We start from the raw sequence: 21,854 nt of genomic DNA, 5'->3' as shown, positions 1-21,854 counted from the left end.
TTATTTGATGTGGTTATCCCATTACTTGATTAGGTAAAACCACGTGACAAATTCGGAAAAACCCTTTATATTTTTAGATAGATTTCCATATTGTATGTGCCTTGAATGCGTTTGGCCATCCATCTAATTAGTGTTCAAATACAGTTCGGCTTACTGTTTAAGATAAACTATGAGTTAGTTTTCGAATAGAAGTCAAGCTTATAATTTAAGTTCTAGTGAGAATTGGTTATCGAGTTGGACTTCGAATTTAAGTCACATTTAAAGGCAGAGTTCAAGTTACAACTAGTTACACATGTATATGAAAACGCCCTATTTTTGTAAATTTTCCATCGAAGAATGACAGGACCACATCAAAGAATGACAAGACCACATCAAAGAATGACAAGACCACATCAAATAATGAAACAAACACATCAAGTAGTGTTGAAACATCATTACGTAATGTTAAAACCATATAAAGACTAGACAAATCATCAATACGAAATAACAAAATCATATCATATAATGAAACAATTAAATTACGTTAAGTCACATACACATCAAGTAATGTTAAAACAGCATTGACTAATGACACAACCATATTAAATAATGGTTAAACCACATCGAGTAAAGACAAAACCATATTGAATAATAACGAAACTATATCAAGTCAATACGAAACCACATCGTGTAATATCGAAATGTCATTAAGTAATAACTATTACATATTCAGTAATATTTAAACATCATTACGTAAAGTCAAAACCATATCAAATAAAGACAAACTATTATTAAGTAATGATAAAACAACATAAAGTAATACCAGGGTTCCACATAAGACAGGTGTGGCGTTCCATACGCCACGCGCGTTATTCAGTGTGCATCCCATTTTTAATGTTATGTATTTCATAGACAGAAACAAAATATTACAGTCATTCCTCAAATGTTTGAATGTTCAACAAGTTTAGTGAACAAAAATAAATCTTCTCTGATAGTCCGCTGCAGACATAAGTAAACTGTTACTAAACAGCCAGTTTAAAAGTTCATCTTAATACTGTATGTAAACCAAAATTGATATTTTAAAACTAAATCATCACTTTTATATATATCAAGATCTGAAGATACTATATTTCCAGTACTGAACAAACAACAACATGCACAAATATGACTTTAAATGAATTGGAATAGAGCTGAGCAGTCCGTAGCTTTTTTGAAAGCTCAAACTTGTAGAAATTTAAAACTTCAATCAAATGTCCGAGACAGAATGTCTTTTTAAGCATTTTTATATTTCTCTTATGAGAATAATCACTGTAATATTCATAATTTTATAAGAACAGAGTGATTTTCATCAGACATTTATTTCGTATTGTTTTTTGTACATCTCCAACTCAATTACGTATACAAGTAAAAAAAAATGAAAGTTTCAATACAAACCAAAAAAATAAACAAGTATTTCAAATATATGGCGGATAACGTGTACATATCACTAGTAGCACGATTTCAGTCTGAAGCGGTCATTTTGGTCTGATCACATCTTGATTGACTGGATTTACCGCTAGAGAAATTCGTCAAGATATTTAAGATCGTTAAGTCGCCGTTCAGACCGATAGCCTCATCAGGTAAATCAATTCGTTAAGGCATGTCAAGACGGGAAAGACTGAATCGTCTAGCGGGTTGTTTAGACCCGTTAAGACCGTGTCAGACCAAAACAGATAATGGATACAAAGTCACGTCGAGACGTTGTCAAACCGTGTCTAGTCGTGTTCAGATTTTAATCATTTGGACACAAAACGAGTGAAACTTTCTCATTGTTTATCAGGGGTTGCTCCCCTTTTAAAAAAAATAGAAAGAAGACGGTTTATTGGTTTATTTTAACTGAAAGTCTACCACGTCCCTTTAATCATGTTAATTAAATATGAAAAATATTCCATTTGTATTCTTACTACTTTCTATTTAACATGTTTTGTATATTTTAAAAAGTAGCTCAAAGTCATACTGCTGAACAAACCGCCGCGAATTGACTAAAAAAAATAAACAGATTGCCGAAATAACATTTATTCATTGAATGTAAGCACCTGAACCTTTATATTAAAGGTTTACAAGTGATTGCAATACATGTTTTTGCAATAACAGACTGTCGTAAGTGGCGAAAAATTTGTCATGTTGACGCAATAGATCATTTTTACACCCTTATCAAATAATTACGGATGTCGGCAGTGAACACTTGAAAATGCGTGATCTTTATAATTATGATTAATTAAATTTAAGATGTAGCATTCTATTAATATTGTAAATGAATGCATTCTCATTTAACTTTAAATGTTAGCTATATAAATTGAATTTGAGTAAATTTGAGGCAGGGAAAAATATATATATATAACTAGAATATATGTCTTTTATCGTTTTCCGTTTAATGTCATGCCATTGTCCGTTCATTTTTGCCAGACTCATGCGTTTGACTTTCCATCTTTATTTTTTAATGTGTTTATTATTCGAGAGCCTTTTATAAAAAAAAATTACATACCAGAAGAGTTCGTTAAAAAATAAAGTTTGAATATTATAGCAGAAAAAGGCCAGTGTACCTGAAGTACAGTTAAAGACCAGGTTATATATATTACATGAATACAGCATAATAAAGCTGGTTTAATTTGAATTACTATCCATTAGGGTCATTTTCCGACGATAATTAATCAAATCTGACAAGTTTTTATTAAAAACGGAAAATATGCCCGTAAACGATTTAACGTTACCGTACCCTCTTTACTTGTCGCATGTCGGCAGCTTCAAATGGCAAACTTATTTTACATAAAATCGTTGACATGGTAGATGGACACTACAGTACAGTATAAGCTGAGCTGGAAATTACAATTAGTGAGTAGAAATTAATAATATTTTAAAACATGCCTATCAGTCATGAATATAATCATTGATCCGCCCAAGAGTTTGAAGGAAAAATGTTAACATTTTTGCATACAGGTATGAATCGACGTTCTAATACACAAAATTTTTGCACAGTAAATTGTTCAAAGGCAAAGTAAGAATTTGGGCTAGTAAAAAAATTGTTCCTGTGATTGGACCCCCCTTTTTCTGGAAGATGAATGCATGATTTGAAAAGGGTACATATAAAATATGGTTTAAATTCCCCCTTTTAAAGGGCTGGATACACACAAGTGTATTGCCTAAACCCTTGTGTGTATTCACAATGGTTTAGTTGTGGGGATGGCCTATTACCAGACCTAACCCCCTGATGGAGTAACCCTACATATTCATATGTATTGTATGTTTAATAATGTATTGATAACTGTCACGTCCTAAAATTTTTATGAAATATTTGTTACTGGATTTTTTTATAACCCATAACCAACCAATCTTCACATGTTACAATGATCATGATGATGATGAATCTATTTATATAGATGTTCCGGACCATATGAGTATTTGGACCATTCGCGTATGGTTATGACCATTTGGGTATATACTCATATGGTCCGACCATACGCGTATGGTCGGGGTAACTAAAAGGTATATTTATGCTAACCTCTTTATGTACCCCGTCTAGTTGTCACGTCATTTAAAATACACTACAAAAGGTCACTTTTTCATTTAAAATTAGTAATACCAAGATTAACAAAATAAAATAAGCAGTTTCACACAGTTAATTTCATCACTAGTCAAAACTATAGTAAACACATATTTTTTCATTTAATACCGATATGTTATTACGAGTGAATGCATGACAAAATGTCTACCTGGGAAGATAACTTCCAAAAATATTTTAATGAACTATTACACAAGAAGTCAACTGTTTTACTATAACCTGACGTAAAAGTCGACAGGACAAAGAGTCAAATAAATTGCTTACTTTTGAAACTTAATATGATTAGCATTAGCAATGCAATATTCATAATTTTTTATACTTTTACGTGTTTTGTCAAGTTAAAAAAAATTAATGACGTCACCGGCAAAGACACAAGTTTGTTTTTTTAAAGTTGTCTGGTGATAAGATGTACTCCGTCATGATGATGTTACGATATTTGAGATCTAGAGCTTTTTCACCGTAGACATATCGGAATGACCCAGGACCCAATAAAATCTATGGTATACCGTGTGGATGTAAAGGTCACCCTACGCATCCATGCAAGAATACAATTAGCGATGAAAACTAATTTTGGCTTCACTATTTAATGTTGATTGAATTGTAAATAATACAATTGCATGTAGCAATCATTGCTATTTTATAAAGTTTTCTCATGTATATTATTAAAAAAAATACCTATACATGTATGGTCCAAATACTCATATGGTCCGTCCCGTTTATAACCAAACGAGTATACACTTATATGGTCCGACCATACGCGTACGGTCGGACCATACGCGTACGGTCGGACCATACGCGTATGGTCGGACCATATGAGGATACGCATATGTTCATGACCATACGCGTATGGTCCAAATACTCATATGGTCCGGAACATAGCCACTGGTGGGTGATGTACAATAATTAGAATTTATCACATATTTGTTATAAATACCTTCAAGGCTTGGGTTTGCATATGCAATAACCTCAAAATTGCCTGGGGCAAAAAAAAAGAGAGTGTATTGATATTGTGCCCTGATTCCACATGATGTGACAGCATTGCGTCCTTAACGAGACAGAGAAATTTAAGATTTTTCCAGGCATGTTTCATTAATTTGCAGGCGCGGATCCAAAGGAGGGTTCTCGGGGTTGAAACCCCCGTTTTTGGAGGATCAATGCATTTGAATGGGGACCTGTAATTGGAACCCCCCCTTTGTCCTGGGTTAGGAACCGCCCTTTTCAAAATGGCTAGACCCGCCCCTGAATTGTTATCAATGATTTGTTTTCTCTAAATTTTGTAGAACTTAAATATATGTTATAATCTATACATACTATTTGCCTTGTCATGTATGTAGTAATATTCTACAAATTCTATTTTGAAATAAAAAAGTATTATTAAAAGAATTTGTTGAATTATTATTACTACAAATATGACAAATCAAATACATGTAGTTATATATAAAATAGTATAAATGGTATTGACTTATTTAATTTTATGATATACATGTCGAATGTAATAGATGTAATAAATACTTAATTCTTAATGTATATTTTTTTTGTAGATAAGATATCACATTGGTTTGAGTATGATTCCCAGCCAGATAATTTATGAAGGGGCATTTTTATCATATATATACATAGGAAATATATAATGTCCCTAACTTACTCTCATACGGTACCTCATTTGAACCTGTAGCTGTAAATTGTGAAACGGTGGATTCATTCATAATTTTGAGTTACTAATTGCATTTGGAAATAACGTTGATAAAGCTAACAGCATTATGCCATGATGTTGATTGGATGTTCTGATTGGACAAAAAGGAAATTGTGAATTGAACAAATAGCAAACTTACAATTCATAGGGAAAAAAGTAGGAAATTGGAATAATGGAATAATATTAGCGAACACACTCTTTTAATAGAAAAGGTCAGACATCTTAAGATTCCTAGATATCAGAGATATTGCAAATTATGTAATGAGATTGAGGACGAAAAACACTTCTTTCTCAAATGTTCTTACTATTTACATGATATATATAACTTTTATAGAAAAAAAGATATTTTGACTCCACGAAAAAATCAATTCGAAGTCGAAAAACACTTCTAAAGAAAACATGCTTCAATTTAGAATATTACTAAACTCATATCTCACAGTCAAATTAAAAATACAGTTTCCTTAATAAGAGTCATTAGAACTGAGGACGGGAGACCCAAAACAATAATTTGAACTGCTACATTTTGTATTTCAATATTGTACTGTATAATCTTGTATATATGTTATGTTTGTCAGAGATTAGTTCTTTTTATTTATATGACAATAAAAGTATTAATTATAAAAATACAAGGCGAACGTTTTGTTAATATTTCGTTAGAAATCATTGAAATATATAACAATTTTTAAGGAATAGTGTTCATACACACAAAAGTCATTATAACAAAATTGAAAATGGGAATGGGGAATGTGTCAAAGAGACAACAATCCGATCATAGAGAAGACAACAGCAGAAGGTTACCAAATGGTCTTCAATGCAGCGAGAAATAATGTCTGCATCCGTTGCTGCATATATAGTTTTACGACGCTTAAAACTTTATTTGGGTATTTCGATTTAATTCAAGATAATATAAACACTTGATCACGATCAAGCATGTAAAAAATCCTCTCTGAAAATTAGTGTAATTTGTGCATAGGTCGTCTTCGTTCTCTACTTCTATTTTTTGTGTGAAGAATGAATACACTATAACTGTTTTTTCTGTCAAATACATTTGAACAATTGGAAGTTTTTAACGACCTTGACTGATTATACAGCCCTTTTACGGTCGGCTCTGGCTTGCGCCTTATTTGGCATTAAATATTTAATTTTTAATCATGTGGTAATTAACATAATTTCGAACTAAAACAATTAATAAAATTTTAGAGAGCAAAAATTTGATATAAAATTGATGAATGAGTAAATAAGTAAATGAATTAAAATTTAAATACAGTTGGGTACGAAATAATAGCTTTAACCCTTTCAAAGTATTCTAGTAATCTCTCCATGCCGTATGGCATAGTTTATGATTAGCCCTCGGGGAGAAACAGTCAAATGAATGGATAATTATGACAAATACGTGTATTCCCGACAAACAATGACAATTACCAAATTCGTGTTTTACGTGTACAGTAAGTAATTAAGTAATTAAATTATTTATTATAGTGACATTTGTAAATTATGTACAGATTATAAACATATAATATATGATAAAAAGTAATACACCCGGCCCAATGGACCTATAAGTCACCTCAAATAAAGTAAAACAATTATTAAACAATTATATCACGTTCTAATCTTTTGTTGACGTAAGTAAATTTCAAAAATATATAGACATAAAAATATTTGTGATAAAAAAATTAAGCTTTCAGTTTCTTGATTTTTACAAAATATACAAAGTCTGTCTTCTATCCTCTCGTTTGAGTATCTACCAATTTTCACTCTTAATGGTAAAATTCCACATCGAAATTGTGACCGCTTAGTTTTACTCAAGTTCAAATTCACGAAAAATGTTAGTTTCAACCAAAGATAAACCGACCTCTGATTTCAGTTCGTAAAATGTCCTAGATCAAGCTGGTCCAGTATATCCTTTACTACTCTACACCAGTTACTTTCACAACAATCATAGTCAATATTCAATGCTGATTTGGTGATGCGGTTGTTGTCAAATCGAATGAGTCTATTCCAGTATCTCACCATATTGATCCAACGCCGATACTGACTCGGGATCCAGCCGATATATCCTTGTATAGCCAGGATAGGCGCAAATCTGTGTACTCCTAAATAGTAACGAATAGCCCTGTTCTGAATATTGTCTATTAGCTGATATTGTAGGTATCCCCATACACCAGACGAGTAATCAAGAATAGGAACAATACCTGAGTTGAATAATGTTTCATATGATTTATATCCAAAGTCCTTAATCATGTTAACATTATGGATTTTAGCAATTATATTCCCAAGTGCTCGTCCGCCACTTTTCGCAAGAAGATCCACATTTGACAAAAAACTACCGTTGTAGCTAAATGTTATACGTAAATATTTGGACTCGTTAACTAATTCCAACTTATTCCTGCCCACGGTGAAATTACACTCAGTTTGTTTAGATTTCCCTTTCCTACAATGAATACATTTCGACTTTTCAGTGTTAATCAATACTCGCCATCGCTTACACCATTGGTGAAGTTTATCCAACATACCTTGAAGGTCCAATTCCAATTTCGCTAATATAGCTATGTCGTCCGCATATAATAAAACTGACAATATTCTATAATCTCAATCTATTCCTACGTTTAGATTGTTCAATTCCTTTACTAGATCATTGATAAATATTGAGAAAAGTGTCGAGTCCGTTGTGTATATACCGGAAAAGATTTTTTAGTTCACTAAGAAGAAAGTTTTAGCACTAATGGCTCTAACTAAACGACGTTTTAAGGCCCCGGAGAACATGGATATAAGAGAATATTAGTATATAACTCATATCTATGGTATCAATAGCTATAGTAATTGTGAAGTTAAATGACTTTTAAATCAGCGTGTGCCACTCGGCACGTGATCAACACGTGACCAACGGCTTAATGCAAATTCCCAATCATCACAATAAAAAGGGTGAAACAGCTTGTATGATTGGATCTGTCAAACTAAATGGTAGACCCAACCCCCAACATAAAAGCGTTTAAATTTTTAGTTGGAGCCGTTAGACTGCTCTATAATTTGATATAATTTTTCTCGAAAGCAGTATAGTACACTGCAATGTGAGTATTTTTTAGATCACGCGCGATTTTATTATTTAAAGGAAATGCTTTACGAAATAACTAAGAACAGTTTATTTGTACTCGTAACAAAAAAGAGAAAAGATTGGACTGTCTCTCTTCAATTTTGTCCAGTTACCAATGTAAAATCAAATTTAAATTCTTCGACAATGCACAAGGTGATATATTGTATATGTCATTCCAACACTTACACTTGTTCTATTATTTGTTAGTCTATTGAATGACCATTTTAATTCAAAGCTTGGACTTGCATCCTTCATTCTCTAGTACGTTTCAATTTCTACATACATCACAGTCAGTAATTAAAGCTGCGTGTTAAACGTCAATACGAAAGCAAACGATCCATATTACAAAAAAACATTTAAAGGGCACATATTCATATTTCGTCTGACAGCACGAATACACCGCAGTTATCGTAAATTATATTAACATATAAAACAAAATAACATTACTTTTTTAAGACAAAACAGAGAAACGAACTGAAGTGCGGGTATTCCAAGCGCCTTGCCTCCTTTATGTTTCGATATTTTAAAAATTAATTATTCTTTAACTATTTTAACACGTGAAAACTACACCGGTGAGTTCCATATATGTCATAAACTTACAGCTGGTCCTGGAAATGCATGAAATATTTGCCACTGGACTTTAAACAACCAATAATCAATCACATTACAACTTATAGTTTATATAGTAGTGAAATACAAAATGTATATTATAATGATACAATTAGGACAAAATAAATAAAATACAAATACACAGTACTTTATTTAACTGACACAATTTATCGGAATACTCTCTAAACTATATCAGAATAGAAGCGAAAAGTTTCTTTTGAATACTAAACAAATTCCGAACAGTTCATGTTTTTTTGCTCAATTTAAAAACTTGAAAAAATAAGCATGTATATTAAAAACTGAATACCAGACATCACTAATACGTGAATACACAAATTCATTAATTATTTATTAACGTTCAGCCCTAGGGCACCTTTCTATTAAGAATGATGATGAGAGTAATTGTAATATATAACAAGCATGTACTTTCTTACGTTATGGATCATTGATTTTGTTACCTGTTGACCCGGTTGATTACTAGCACGTGCCATCGAACTCGACCATTTTAACTAAAACAGATTTTTTTAAATTAACGCCATATATATATATACTAAGTACTAAGTACTATATACATATCATATTGATTAGAAAATAAATATTATAAGGATACATTGTTTGAATGAACATTTTTATTCGGTGATACTTTAACACCGTCCCGACAGAGGCTGAATAAATGCAATATTATGCTCAGGTTTCGGGATCCGAGAAGTCATTTTTCGAATTTCCGGATGTCGGGAATATTTTTTTTCCAACTTTAACAGAGTAAATCGCACTAAAAAAATAAACATACAAACAAAAAGCAACATATTCAACGGTTAACTAGGACATATATCAACAGAAAACGAATTAAAGCAAATGTCATACATACAACAAAAATTTGCATGTGTTAATTTGCCTCCGCTGCATTTCTGTGGATCCTTATCTCTTTTAGTTAATGCGTTTCCCTCGGTTTTGGTTTGTTGCCCCGATTTTGTTTTTTGTCCATGGATTTATGAGTTTTGAACAGCGGTATACTACTGTTGCCTTTATTTAGGTTACGTTTAGGATTTTCCGTTACTAATCTTCAAATACGAAAAACATTTTCACCGGTATTCACAACATTTTAAGGTTTAATTTATGGGATACATTCTGGTGTGTATACAATTAACATACGTCCTTGGATTTAATTACCAATATATATTTTAATAAAACTTACATTTAAAAAAAAATAAACAACATATATAGTTCATTAACAAAACAAGAAAAGAAATAAAGAATCAACATGAAATTTAATCTTTTTTTTTTAATTAATCAAAATATACTTCAAACAAATCCTAATTTAAAAACATATATACATATTAATCTAAAGTACGTAATCGAGTAGAAGGGGCGCAACTCGTGGTATGAAACCGGTATAATGAACGGATCTAAACAAGTTCTGAAAATTTTGAACGTAATTTTGTATACATGGTCTGTTTTGGTATGACACGGTCTTAACGGGTCTAAACAACCCGCTAGATGATTCAGTCTTTTCCGTCTTGACAAGGCTTAACGAACTGATTTACCTGATGAGGCTATCGATCTGAACGGCGACTTAACGATCTTAAAAATCTTGACGATTTTCTCTAGCGGTAAATCCAGACAATCAAAATGTGATCAGACAAAAATGCCCGTTTCAGACTGAAATCGTGCTACTAGTGTATGCGCATTAGACATTTAAGGTAGCACAATACAAAGATTTTTTTTCTTCCAATCACTAACCCTTGAAATGCTGTAACTTTCTTATGAATGCATAGAAAATAATAAAAGAGGTATATATAGATGGATAAAAGATTAATCTTTTAAATGAATGCAATATTTTTATGATGCAATCATTATGTAATCAATTATTATATAACTACTGGAAAAATCAGGGTAAGTTCACTTGAATGAATTTAGCTCTATCATCTCTTTAACTAAACAGAAAATTTTAACGAAATCTTAATCAACACATCATTGGCTTGAAAAGTGTGTCTCAGATTGTCTCTATGGTATTCCATTCTCTCATAAATCTCTAATTAGTGTAAAGATCCTAACCATATAAAAGAAAATAATGTTTAATTAGGTGTCAAATTTGTTCTAGACATTCTATCTGAAATTTGAGACACTCTTTTGTAAATAATGGCCATAGGAACAACATATATTTAAATCAACCCTCTAGGGATACATATGCAGAAGCTAAATTCATTTGAAAGTGGAAATTTTGTGAACAATATTTTAGACACAGCTAACATTATAATTGGTTACAAAATTGTTGCATAATACTAACATTGCATTAATTTGAAAGTGTAATCTGTTACTTATCCAAAACTACCACTTTTATAAATGTTCAAGCATTATTAAGAAAGTAACAGCATTTTAAAATTTTGGAGTTGGAGTTATAAAATCTTTGTATTGTGCTACCTAAAGTTGGGTAAGTAAATAAAAATTTAGACTATTTCTTTTACTGCTGGATAACCAGAAGGAAACAGCAAAGTCTGGTATGTCTACATTGTAAGTATGTATATACATGTACAAATATAAAAACAACACGTTAAATGAATTCAATGCATTGGAAGCGATTTTCTGGATATACATGTACTTTCATCTGGAACGCTCAAAGACACTTTTTAAAAGCCAATGATAATTACGGACCGGACCGTAAACGTTGAAGAGCTGTAAACAAAACAGGGCAAAATTTTTAGCAAAGTTCATCTAAAGCTGACTTTACATGAGGCAGTTGGAAACTTAGTTACTGTTTAATTACAAAATTTCTAAATGGTTCATTTAAATAGTAAACTATAAAATCAAGTCAGTACCGAATTATTATATAGATATTTAATTAATCGGTTATAATAGTGGGTCCTTTTTTAAACCAGTTTTCTACATCTTTTTTTCCTCAGAATATCTGGTGCTATTTGAGTTATTGCATGAATTGTAGTTTGCATCTACGTCAATTTCATTGTTTGGTCACACACATACATGTGACAAGAAAAATACAACAAAAACAACAAAAACGATCCTTCAAGGAGATGTCTCAACGATAAGTGCCTAAGCAAATGACAGAATTTTAAACTAAAACAGAACTCTGCAGTTTTACGAAATTCAATCCCATTACATTTTCTTTGACTTCATTACAAATGAGGATACCGAGTCTTTGTTGTTTTTTAAAAAAAATACAACATATAGTTAAAGATCACTAAATCCTAATAAAATAACAACATACTTACAACTGGGTTATTGAATTGTGGTATTTGTATATTAACATATTTCCATTGCTCAGGATATGGTTGCACTCCAGATTTCTCCCAGATACTTGTTAAAGAAGAATTTTTGTCTCCAGCAAATACTTTTAATGTTCCAGGCGCGCCCTTCATATGATACTGGAATGACAGACAGAAACTACTTGCTGAAAAATAGATATATTTTAATAATGTCAAAATAGTACGTTACTGTTTTATATATCTCATTACGTGTGTTGGTTCATTTTAATTGATATTTGTTACATTTAGTAATTTGGTTTCAGATGTTCGAAATTGACAAATTTGAAAAACTTCTACGGACAAATAATCTGTATAAAGTGTTGTTTCTTTATTATTCAACAAGGTAACAATAGTATACCGCTGTTCGAAACTCATAAATTGATGAAAAAAACACAAATCCGGGTTACATGCTAAAACTGAGGGAAGCCCATCAAATATAAGAGGAGAACAACGACCCAACAGAAACACAACATTAAAATGTAACACACAGATACGAACTATAATATAACAATGGCCATTTTCCTGACTTGGCACAGGACTTTCTAAGGAAACAATGGTGGGTTGAACATACCCGTTAAGCTAGCTGTTTGTGTTGTAAGTACAGCTCTATCCCCATTCTGTACGTTTGACACCTCTGTGTACATGTAGTAACTTCCGGAAGCTGCCTTTGTTGGTCCAGTATTTGATGAAGGGGTACCACCCTAAAATATCAATAGTGTCATCTAGTTAACGGAAAGTTTGGTAATATTAAGATTTGAACATCATTGACAGAAAACGTTTTAAGGATCATTCCTTATTTAAAATTGGGGTTAATCAACTCACAAAGATGTATGCCATGATATTTGAAAGTTTGACGATGAAACAAAAAAAACTAAAATAGAATAGAAAATAACCTTCATTTATTTTTATGAATAATAAAGGCAACAGTAGTATACCGCTGTTCAAAATTCATCAGTTTAAATGCTTTTCTGATTAGTTATTCTATTCAGATGTACGAATCAAATACAAAAAAAAAAGAATTCTTAACTTGGTACAGGACATTTTAAAATTTAAAGAATGCATGAATAAACATTAGTATAGCTAGCCAAACCTCGCGCGAGTATGACAATATCGAGATTAACGCAAAAAGAAAAGACAACGTTAAGTGACAGTTCAATATTTTAAAACACGCAGGAATAAGAAACACATTCGATTATAATATACAATTGTTCCTACTTATTTATATCAAAAGCCTCCGTTTATCAAAATGTTAAAGTGACTTTCTTTTTATTACTTTTTATAATGTTGGATGGACCAAGTTTGATAAGAACTTCAGCCTAGAGAAGATCAAGCATGAAGATATGCGTGAAAATTCAATTCGTACTCTTCATGAACACATTGCGTTAACTCTTTGTTGACTCGAAATTGTAGTTGACATCAACAGTAAAAATTTCACTTTGACGTTGATCGATTGGATCGTTGGTAGAGTGCATTATTCTGAACATATCTGTACCTTTCCGATTTTCTCTATCTATGAAGCTTAAAACAATAGAAGACAAAACTTGCATTTTACCCCTATGTTCTATAAATAGATATATCAGCAATAATGATTGATAGGCGGGGTCATCTGAAACATTTTTATATAAAGACTTACACGATGATTGCGGCCAAATTTGGGTAAATTTGCCTGAGTAGTTTCAGAGGAGAAGATGTAAGTAAAAATTAAAAAGAGTTACAAAAAAAAATGTTAAAACTTTACAACGAGGGCAATTACTTCTCAAAGGTATTTTTAGATCTTACTTTGCTTAACAATTTTGCTGTTTACAGTTTATTTTCATCTATTATAATATTCAAGATAATAGTAACTAACTGCAAAACTTAATTAATAATTTAAGGGCAGCAACAAAACAACTTCAATACAAATTACTAGACTTGATGGACATTTTTATCTCTTGTCGGATTTGCTCTTAAGGCCTTAGGTTCAGCGCTTTAAGTCCAGATCTGCATTTTGCTCTCCGTGTTTTATTTTCATCAAAGTCGGCCATATTGGGTCAATATGTTTTATATATCTCTTATATTTCAAAACGAACATCATTCATGAGTGTTACATTGCCATATATTGTTTTCTTTATCTACATAATTATTTAATTGACATATATTTTTAACGAATAACTCCATTGGATTACAACGCATGGCAATATGTCAAATAAATAAAATCATAGCATTTCAATATCAAACACTTGTCGCATTAGTTACTAGTATTAGTAATAAGTAATAAGGCTGTACTTCGATGAGGTTTAAAATTTGTTATTAAACGTTTAGATGTCTGATATTTTTTCACAAGATACAGAATAAAATCCTTTTGCCAAAAAACTATTCAACATAATGATGATAATATCCGTTTTTAATTTATAATAAATTCTACATTTTTGAAAGGGTCTTAATTATATACATATATATAGAGTTTGAACGTTTTCCCATGAAACCAAAGTGTTTTAACTTACAAAATGACGTGTCCAATCAAAATCATCCTGCAATGAATTCTTGAAAATACATGATGTATCATTCTCATTCTCAAATCCACAACTGTGGAGCGTAACACTTGGACAGTCTGTCAAAATAAAAAGAAAACAGATCAGGTTTTAAGGACCATTAACGTTTGAAATTAAGCAAATGGTATATTGATGTTCTGAAAAAATTCATCATATATACCAATATTGAAATTTTATATATACGACAGACGCATGTTTCATCTACATACGACTCATCAGTGACGCTCGAATCAAAATTTTTTTCAAAAGACCAAATAAAGTACGAAGTTAAAGATCATTGAGGATAAACAAAACTCCTAAAAGTTTTGCCAATTACAGTGATGTATTCATGAGGTAGAAAAGCCTTAATATTTGAGAATTTTGGAAGTTTTATAAACAGTTAGTTTAATATCATTAACATATCAATGATGACAGCGGTATGCCGATGTTCTAATTCAGCGACAGTGGTATACCGGTTTTTTCAGTGACAGCGGTATACCGATGATCCATTTCAGCGACAGTGGTATACCGATGATTCAATTTAACGACAGCGGTATATCGATGTTCTAATTCAGCGATAGCGGTATACCGATAATCCAATTCAGCGACAGTGGTATACCGATGATTCAATTCAGCGACAGTGGTATACCGATGACTCAATTCAACAACAGCGGTATACCGATGTTCTAATTCAGCGACAGCGGTATACCGACGTCATAATTCAGCGACAACGGTATACCAATGTTCTCATTCAGTGACGTTGGTATACCGATATTCTTATTCAGCGACAGCTGTATTCCGATGTTCTAATTCAGCGACAGCGGTATTCCGATGTTCTAATTCAGCGACAGCGGTATACCAATGTTCTCATTCAGTGACGTTGGTATACCGATATTCTTATTCAGCAACAGCGGTATACCGATGTTCTTTTTCAGTTACAGTGGTATTCTGCTGTTCTAATTCAGCGACAGCGGTATTCCGATGTTCTAATTCAGCGACAGCGGTATACCGATGTCCTAATTCAGCGACAGCGGTATACCGATGTTCTTATTCAGTGATAGTGGTATACCGATGATCCAATACATCGACAGCGGGTTACCGATATTTTAAATCAGCGACAATGGTCTACCGATGATTCAGTTCAGCGACAGTGGTATACCAATGCTGCAATTCAGCGACAGTGGTATATCGGTGTATCTATTTAGCGACAGTGGTGTAACGTATCATTATCTTGTAAATCAATTATACAGAACATCAAGATAAGGAACAAAGTCTAAGGTAATCCAATGAACTGTGAAATAAGAGAGATTCGATACTAAAGAAGCGTCTGCATTTATTAACAGGAACTCGGATGATTTTAGGTAAAAAACAGATTAATGTTGCTAAAATCCCTTTAAGTGTGATCATGTACAATTGGGAAATTTTGCGGCAGATAACGCTGGTTGTTTGTTTCTGCAGAAAATCACCGAACTTTGTCACAAATTCTAAAAGGAAAATCCCAAAGCAAATGGCAAAACCAAAACCTTTGAAACATGAACCTAAATGTTAACAAACGGTTAATTGAAAGATGTGTCGGTGACGTAACTAAATAGCGACATGTGCTTGCAGTCCGAGAAGTTTAACACCAGCTGTATAGTCATGTGATCTTTCATTCTGCCAATTTTGACTATTTTATGATTGTAAAAATTCGACATTATCAAGATTCGCATGTTGGGTGATGCATTCATAGCATGTGACGTTTTCCATTCAAACTTAATTGAAATTATGCTTGACCTATTATTGAATGATATAACTCTAGCATTGACAAACCCATATACGCAATATCTAATTTATGATTATCTTTACGGAAAATGAGTTATTGATTTGATAAGATAAATTCTTCTACAATTTTCCCGACTTTATTGATGATGTATGCCTTAAAACTATATATTCTCTCTTTTATCATGTTCATAATTAAAATAAAAAGTCAGATAAACTCACCATATGATAAGCAGAAATCACCGTTACTTTTGGACAGAGCACACTTTGTACCATCAGGACAGGGATTGGGCCAACAGCTATCGGAATCCTGTTAATGAAATTAAATGAGACTGTGACTTCAATCTCCGGCGCAGAGCTCACATCCGTTCCGTACTTATTTCGTATCACTACACTAAACATGTCATTGTATTGTAGTGTACTAGGTATACGGAAAGGAAACGAGCGCTGTACGGAGATTGCTGTGACTTATGAAGTTATTGCGTGCATCAATTTATGCGAACTTGTCATTTCAGACTAAAATACGATTTTATTTTTTGCGATATTGATAAAAAACTTGTTTTACTCAAAATAAAATAAATAAAAATGCAAGTTTAAATTGTTGAAATGATAACCCCTGTCCTCCTTTTTGCAGTAATAAAAGCATAGCAATAATATCTTAATTAACAGGAACTAATTCTAAAAAAAAAATTGATATGAATCTTAAGTCATTCAGGTGTTGGGTATAAAGCAATAAAGCAGCCACCGAACGACAACAACAATTCAATAAGGCAACTTGCAGTTTTGAACAATGATCTGATGCATACATGCTACATCCAACTCGTTCTGATTGGTTCTATACATAATGTGAATAATTTCAATTAAATAGTTTTTAGTATTTAATGTTGCTAGATTCAAATGTTTTCAGGACGCAAGGACACTTTATGGCATATACATCATGTACATGATGAACGCATTGCTACTCATGTCGGTAACCTTCTGATATTGATACTGGTGTAATGTGTTATTAATTATTTCCAAAACAATGAAAAATAAAAATTTAAAAATGGAAGAAATGAAAAAAAGTATCGTTTATTTGATATACCCGAGAAAACATTGAGATAACTGATTAAATGCCTTTGGAATATATACCCCTACTCAATTCGTAGAGTTCACAAAAGACCCATTAAAAAAATATCAAAGGGAGAAGATGACTCATTACATTGCCTTCGTACAAGCAGTTATTAACACGACACAATAGTCACTAGAATGATCAAATTTTGAATCTCTATGGCTATGACTAACAAACAAAAAGACCAAAATTGTATGTCTGTTTTGTGTACTGCTAAATAGTGCAACAAAGCTTTTTATTTTTATTTTTTTTTAACTACATATATCCGACTTGAAATATATTGAAATATTTAGGATAAACGAGAAATGTAATCTGGCATTCGCCACCATAAGTGTGTTGACTAATATAAACAATCCGTTGAACAGATGATAGCGGATATGTTCCTTCTGTCGTAACTACAATACCATCCCTTTTCACGAATGAAACCTACTGGGTTTATATTAATATCAGCAACACTATATGTGCCACATGTAGAACATATTATGCTTATACTTCTGGAGCACCGGAGATCATTCAGATGTTTTTGTTGGGTTCGTTTTGTTTAATCTTAAGTGTGTTTGTTTTGTTTTGTGTACTATAGTTTAAGTGTCTGTCTTGTTCCTTTTTATTCATATGTTTATTTTCGACTGATGAGTTGGAATGTCTATCTGATATCATAATCCCCTCCTTTGTCATTCCCCTGGCTTGGAGCGACATTACGACTGATTCCTAAGTCCCTGTGTAGATTGTTTTTAGACTGTTGTTGTCTTTATCTCATTAATCACATGTTTTATGATTTAACTCCTGGCCTTGAAGGCATAAACCTTTGCTCAGTCCTTGGAGCACACAAATCATGGTCAATATATGTAGCATCTTTTACGTTCGATATACGGAATATCAGATATTCTTTTACGAAAAGCATTGGATAAAAAAATCATAAAACTATCGATACTTATCTGTATATTCATGTCTTGGACTTACCATCGTCCAACTATCGATATCTAAATATATATGTCCTGAACTTACCATCGTCCAACTATCAATATATGTTAATACATGTCCTGGACCTACAATCGTCCAAATATCTATATGTGTTAGTACATGTCCTGGACTAACCACCGTCCAACTATCGATATATGTATATACATGTCCTGAACTTACCATCCTCAAACTGTCGATGACTCTCAATACATGTCCTGGACTTACCATCGTCCAACTATCGAAATCTGTTAATACATGTCCTGGACTTACCATCGTCTTACTATCGATATCTGTATTTACATGTCCTGGACTTACCATCGTCCAACTATCGATACAAGTTAATACATTTCCTTGACTTACAATCGTCCAACTATCGATATATGTTAATACATGTCCTGGACTTACCATCGTCAAACTATAGATATCTGTATATATATGTCCTGGACTTACCATCGTCTAACTATCGATATCTATATGAATACAATTATTTTCTGTGACATTGTACACAGCCATGTATCACCATCATTGATGGTGATCCGATGGATAAATCTGTTGTAGAGTTGTCACTGACTCAGACGTACTTATAAATATAATAATTTTCTGTGACTGTATCTTACATTAAGTTTTAGGATCCTTTACTATAGATAATTTAGCTGATCTGTAACAATAACATATCCATGCCTAATATATCATGTACTGTAGTGCGCCGCTAGATTAAAACTGACGAGGAAAGGTAACACATGCCCACCGATGGCTTTACTTTTGTGAAGCCAAAGTGGTCGTGTGGTCTAACGGGACGGCTGCAGTGCAGGCGATTTTGTGGCACGATATCACAGTAGCATGGGTTCGAATCCCGGCGAGGGAAGAACCAAAAATTTGCGAAAGCAAATTTACAGATCTAACATTGTTGGGTTGATGTTTAGACGAGATTTAGAGATATATATATATAAACATATATGTCCTGGACTTACCATCGTCCAACTATAGATATCTGTTAAAACATGTCCTAGACTTACCACCGTCCAACTATCGATATCTGTATATCCATGTCCTGGACTTACCATCGTCCAACTATAGATATCTTTATATACATGTCCTTGACCTACCACCGTCAAACTATCGATGTCTGTCAATACATGTCCTGAACTTACCATCGTCCAACTATCGAAATCTGTTAATACATGTTCTGGACTTACCATCGTCTAACTATCGTTATCAGTTAATACATGTCCTGATCTTACCATTGTCCAACTATCGATATCTGTATATATATGTCCTGGGCTATCGATAAGCTGGTCATCTAATGATACAGGCAAGTTAGATGTGTTTCGGTCCCACGACAAAAGTTTACATTGAAGCTTGTCATGCCAATAGTTTAAACCAGTACATGATTTGTATCGCATAGCTTCTCTTATACACATTTGTAAACCTATATTGTCTAGTGAAAAAATAGTGTCAGCAACCATGCTTTTGTTTTTATGTAGAGTGCCACCGGTTATAATGACTGCATCGCATAATCGAATTCCAACTCCTAAACAACATATAACAAGATAATATTGAAATGTTGGTGTATTGCACATTTTACATGTAGTTTTCTGCAAATGGATGATTTCTCATTAACTCTTGTCACCAAAATAAAAAACACAAAACAATGCGATAGAAAAATATAGCACAACTACCGCACTCTGTGTCAAAAACTGGAAATGCATGATTAGATAAAACTGTAACAACCAATAAATTATGTGCTAATAATATTCATGACTTGCAATTGTTTAATATTTTTTAGTTTATTGATTTCGACTAAGGATTTAATTATTATCATACAAATTTATACATGACTTCAGCTTTCGTCTTAATTTATTGATGATCGGCAAAGTTTTGTAAGCTTTGCAATAGAGGATAAAGTTCCATATTTTCTGGCTCTTTGGTCCAATGGCTTTTGTGAATGTCATACTTGTTAAAAAAAACGCAATATTAATCATGTGCACTGAATGTTTCGAACTTATAATTATAATCAAACTTACTTGATAGTTTTTCTATTTCATTTATATCGGTCAGGGGCGTAACTTATACAAGTTATTTTTTTTAATTACTTATATAAGTAATTTTTTATTTTAAAAATAATGAAATTACTTAATAGAGTTATTTTAATTTTCATTAGAAACTTACACAAAATGTAATTTTCATGATTTTAAACAACATTTTATATCATAAAATATAGAATTTATCAGATTTGAGAGGAGTAAAGACATAAAGGGTTACTTTGAAAATAATGACAAAAATATTACCTGAATAAGTTATTTTAAACATTTTTGAACAAAATAACAATAATTATAACACTTATCTAAGGCACATATTTAAATGATTTAGGTTACAAATTATAAATTAACTTTAGGTCTTAATTAATTCACAAGTATCTATCTATTTATACCAGTCTACCTTCAAGATTTTAGAGGAAAATGATAATTTAATAGTCCCAAGAGACCAATCTTTGACCCAGAAGCGTCGGTATGAAAGATAAGTGCGTCGGAAAGTTAATTAGTGTTTCAGAAGAACTAGTTTTTATATATCAAGTGAAAAATAACCAGATAACTTTGAAAATTATTTGAAGCTAGTAAAATCTGTATTCTTGGACACCTATAAAAATATTCAGAAAAATAACTTATATAAATTATATTTAAATTAGCCTCGTTTTCAACATTACTTGTATAGGTAATTTTAATTGTTACTTGTTTAAGTAATGCCCCTGACTGTATATACATATTTTGTTAAACAAGATGAAATTCCGAAAGTATGAATGTGGAGTGCGACATTTAAGTGGAAACAAATTCGATGTTTTGAATTCCAATGACGAATTTTTCTTACAGGAAGAGATAACTCTGCTCCCAACCTTACTATCACATGCCTGACATATTGTAAAAGACATTTATCCAATCTTAAAATCGCATATAACACGCAAGAAGTCTTTTTTTTGCATTTATTTGTGTTTTGTTAGTCTTCGATTGAATGAAGTATACCAAAAATCTTTCTATACTTTTGGTTAAGTATTATTTCAGTATCTCTAACTTCAGCAAAACATCCTTTGGTTTATTTACATATTTGTAGTTTCATAAACATATCAGTTCTGTTCATTTCAATACAATAGGTTGATTGAAAATTTTATCATATAGACAGAAAGAATTTAATAAATAAGTGTGATTAATGTACAAGTTTAAAAGGAACATGTTACCAAGCACAGAGTTAAAACAAATACTAACAGAAAAATATATCATCGATCGATCGCGG

The 21,854-nt window shown here is 32.1% G+C and overlaps 1 protein-coding gene across 1 annotated transcript in view; it reads right to left on the bottom strand.

Annotated features, from left to right (window-relative positions):
• Nucleotides 1–18,842, bottom strand: part of LOC134690226 (MAM domain-containing glycosylphosphatidylinositol anchor protein 1-like) — a 52,095-nt gene extending 33,253 nt beyond the window's left edge. Inside the window, exons 1-5 of the mRNA XM_063550202.1 lie at nucleotides 18,750–18,842; nucleotides 16,721–16,808; nucleotides 14,714–14,820; nucleotides 12,802–12,931; nucleotides 12,198–12,376 (exon numbers count right to left, since the gene is read on the bottom strand). Of these exons, the coding sequence (XP_063406272.1) occupies nucleotides 12,198–12,376; nucleotides 12,802–12,931; nucleotides 14,714–14,820; nucleotides 16,721–16,808; nucleotides 18,750–18,842 (597 nt within the window). The remainder of the gene's footprint in view (nucleotides 1–12,197; nucleotides 12,377–12,801; nucleotides 12,932–14,713; nucleotides 14,821–16,720; nucleotides 16,809–18,749) is intronic.
• Nucleotides 18,843–21,854: the final 3,012 nt, after the last annotated feature.

The sequence above is a fragment of the Mytilus trossulus genome, chromosome 11, assembly GCF_036588685.1.
Source record: "Mytilus trossulus isolate FHL-02 chromosome 11, PNRI_Mtr1.1.1.hap1, whole genome shotgun sequence".
NCBI lineage: Eukaryota > Metazoa > Mollusca > Bivalvia > Mytilida > Mytilidae > Mytilus > Mytilus trossulus.
This window is presented reverse-complemented; position numbering and strand designations above follow the sequence as displayed.